This window comes from Populus euphratica, unplaced genomic scaffold (assembly GCF_000495115.2).
Source record: "Populus euphratica unplaced genomic scaffold, PopEup_1.0 scaffold76.1, whole genome shotgun sequence".
In the NCBI taxonomy this organism is placed as follows: domain Eukaryota; kingdom Viridiplantae; phylum Streptophyta; class Magnoliopsida; order Malpighiales; family Salicaceae; genus Populus; species Populus euphratica.
This window is the reverse complement of record NW_011499890.1, coordinates 50,340-53,199: the sequence shown is the minus strand read 5'-3', so window position 1 is coordinate 53,199 and position 2,860 is coordinate 50,340. Positions and strand designations below refer to the sequence as shown.

The following is a 2,860-nucleotide window of genomic DNA, read 5'->3' as shown; positions in this document are numbered from 1 at the left end:
ACTATTTATCCTAAAATAATTGCGAAACCTACCGTGTTATGAATACTACTCCCTTTATCTATTTTTTGCTCTATTTTGCATATTCTAAGAAATACCCATATTTTGGAATATGTGTACCAGTCTATGTATTTTGAAATAGATTTGCACTCCAATAATTAATTTGAAAATGAGAAAAAAAATTATTTTTTTCGTATAGTTAAATGTAGATTTAAATATGAGATGGAGGGAGCAGCTCATATGGACTCAACATGTAAGATAAATTGTTGATAAACCTGTAATTAACTAATAATGATGTTTTCATCCGGGAAAAAAAGAGAGTTTATACCTCATCTTTGTAAAAAGAAATAATAATAATAATAATAATAATCATTTCCGACCATTTTCGATTATTTTTTTTTATCACCCACGGCCATATTTTCTCAATTTCTTCATGTGGTGATTTATATTAACACATAAGGATTACATTCACTAATATCTCAAAAATCAAAGAAAATGAATTAATAACATGTTCACTAAAAGCGCCTAGAGTAGGGATTATTTCGGGCCATATATATAATACAATAAGATTGAAGGTGATGTGATTTGTCACGCATGACTCAGAAAAGTCAGCAAAATTTATCCTCAGGTTTTGACCTTGAACCCTGCAAATTAAACACCATGGCCCTTAATGGACCTCATAGGATATTATAGGACAAGGACAGTACTTCATGATAGCACACTAAAATGAAGATGACAAACAAGCACATTCAATTTAGTCACTACTAGCATCAATACTCATAGAGCCTCCATCTGAGAAGAACCAGCGATATTCTTGAGCACTTGTTCAACGTGATGTGCCGTGTCTGCTGGATGAGCGTCTGCTCTGGGCCTCTCTGGCAAAATCCACCGGCCGTCAGCATTTCTCACCATCCCTTTGTTCTCATCTTGCCGCCAATACGGTGGCACCCCATACTCCCTCCTCAAGAAGTCGCAACTTTTGTTAACAAGGGCGATATCCCTTTTTGTCGCCAAGCAAAATCGCTGGCCTTTGCCATGGTAGCCATCCACCAAGTGTAAATGAGCTTCAAGATTATGTGCGCAACCGAGATCTTTAGTAGGCTTTAGAAACGGGCTATGGGTGTGATCCAATGCAAGTTCCACCCCAACATGCGCGTAGCTCCAAGGAAATGACATATTGTCTTCTATGTATCTTTGGAACTGTAATTTCTCATTAGCAATCATCCCTGGCACGTTTGGTACCATATCATGCACATTGATCACCCTCAGCACCTTAACCCCGAGCTCATCGCACCGTTCCTTGAATTTAAGATTTCCCACACGAGGACCCGAGAAAGAGTAGACGGTGATAGGGATTTTAGTCCTATACTCCCCATCATCCATGTAATTAAGTCTCATCTCTGCAATATCATAAGCACTTAAAGTAGCCAAAGCCGCCCCGAGGCTATGCCCCGTGATGGTAATACTAATTTCTTCACCTCTGTAGTAATCAAGAAGCCGCTTAATCTCGGCCAAAACTTGTTCGCGAGCTGAGAATGTGCAGTACTTGCAAGAATTCTCTTTCTTGGTATACAAATCATAAAAACCCAACTCAATCTTGATGGATGGATCATTTGTGAAATTGGCCACGCAAAGGATATCTTTGAGATCATAAATCCATTCAAGATATGTGACTGTACCTCTCCATGCAACGACTATGTCGCGCCTCCCTAGCCGTTTGATCTCTTCTTCATTTGTCGTGACAGCAACGTACCCCATCCAGTTCGCATGTGTGCTCCAAACTCTGCTTAGCTTAGATTTTTGAAAGAAATTTGGCAGGTTAATATTTGAAGTTGCATAGAGATATCTGCTTATTTGGTACTTAACATGGCCTTGCATATCCAACTTTTCAAAGAACTGAGCTCCTCGGTATTTGCATGAGCCACAATACTTAGAGTGAGGATCAAAATCGAAAGAATCGTAGGATGCTTGTGCAAATTCTCCATAACGAATGATTTCTTTGCGGAGATGGGAATTCATTGGGTCCAGGAGTCCTTCCCAGTCATTGCAGCCTTGAATTTCCTTCCAAATTTCGCTAAGAGGCCTCTCGTCTTCTTGATTAACTAGGGTTTCGTATAGTTGTGGAGTTAAAGCACTTGATACAGAAGAGCCTTTGATCTTGAGAGTTTTAGAATTTGGTGAAAAGGGTTTGTTTAGAAGAGACAGAGATTTAGGTTTGCTGGGGTTGTATCTTGGCAAGAGACCTTTAGAGAGAGGTGGTGGAGTTCTTTTCTGGGTGTTGAAAGCCAAAAGCAGTGAAGCCATGAAAACCTCTTTTTTAATAGGTTGTTACGAAAGAGAGGAGGAAATGGAGGAACTTTTGCCTATAAGAAATTAAAAGCAGAACTATAACTATATATGGATGAATTTGGTGGTGGTGGTGGTTGGGGGTGGTGTGGAGGGATTTGAGCAGGCCAAAGTGCAGCACTAGTAAAATAATAAAAAATATTAAAACAATATTAATTCAAAACTTTTTTAAGAAAATAAAATTTTTTAAAAATATAATTATACTGCAGTGCAAATTACCAAACAATGTTAAAGGTTCAAGTGAAAGTTGTTTTATTAATTAATTTTTTAGTTTAAATTTCAGAGTGTTAAAGGTTCATTAATTAATTTTTTAGTTTAAATTTCAGACCAGTATCAAAGAAATTTTATCACGTTGATGTAGAGTATGTTATTAAAATCACAGGGTAATTAATTAGTTTTGATTAATTATTAATGTATAAATTGATTAAAAAGTTTAATATAAAAAGAAAACTAATTAATGAGAAATAGAAATGAAATAGCAAAAACGATGGCTTGAAAATGTAGTTGATTGGACTGG

At 36.9% G+C, this 2,860-nt stretch overlaps 1 protein-coding gene across 1 annotated transcript; it reads right to left on the bottom strand.

Annotated features, from left to right (window-relative positions):
• Positions 1-427: 427 nt before the first annotated feature.
• LOC105130998 (alpha/beta-Hydrolases superfamily protein) lies at positions 428-2,378 on the bottom strand. The gene has a single exon (XM_011033744.1). The coding sequence runs from the start codon at positions 2,299-2,301 to the stop codon at positions 775-777; it is 1,527 nt and encodes a 508-aa protein (XP_011032046.1). The 5' UTR covers positions 2,302-2,378; the 3' UTR covers positions 428-774.
• Positions 2,379-2,860: the final 482 nt, after the last annotated feature.

Excerpts from the sequence above, each read along its gene's own strand:
- LOC105130998 (XM_011033744.1), bottom strand. The coding sequence starts at position 2,301 with ATGGCTTCACTGCTTTTGGCTTTCAACACCCAGAAAAGAACTCCACCA.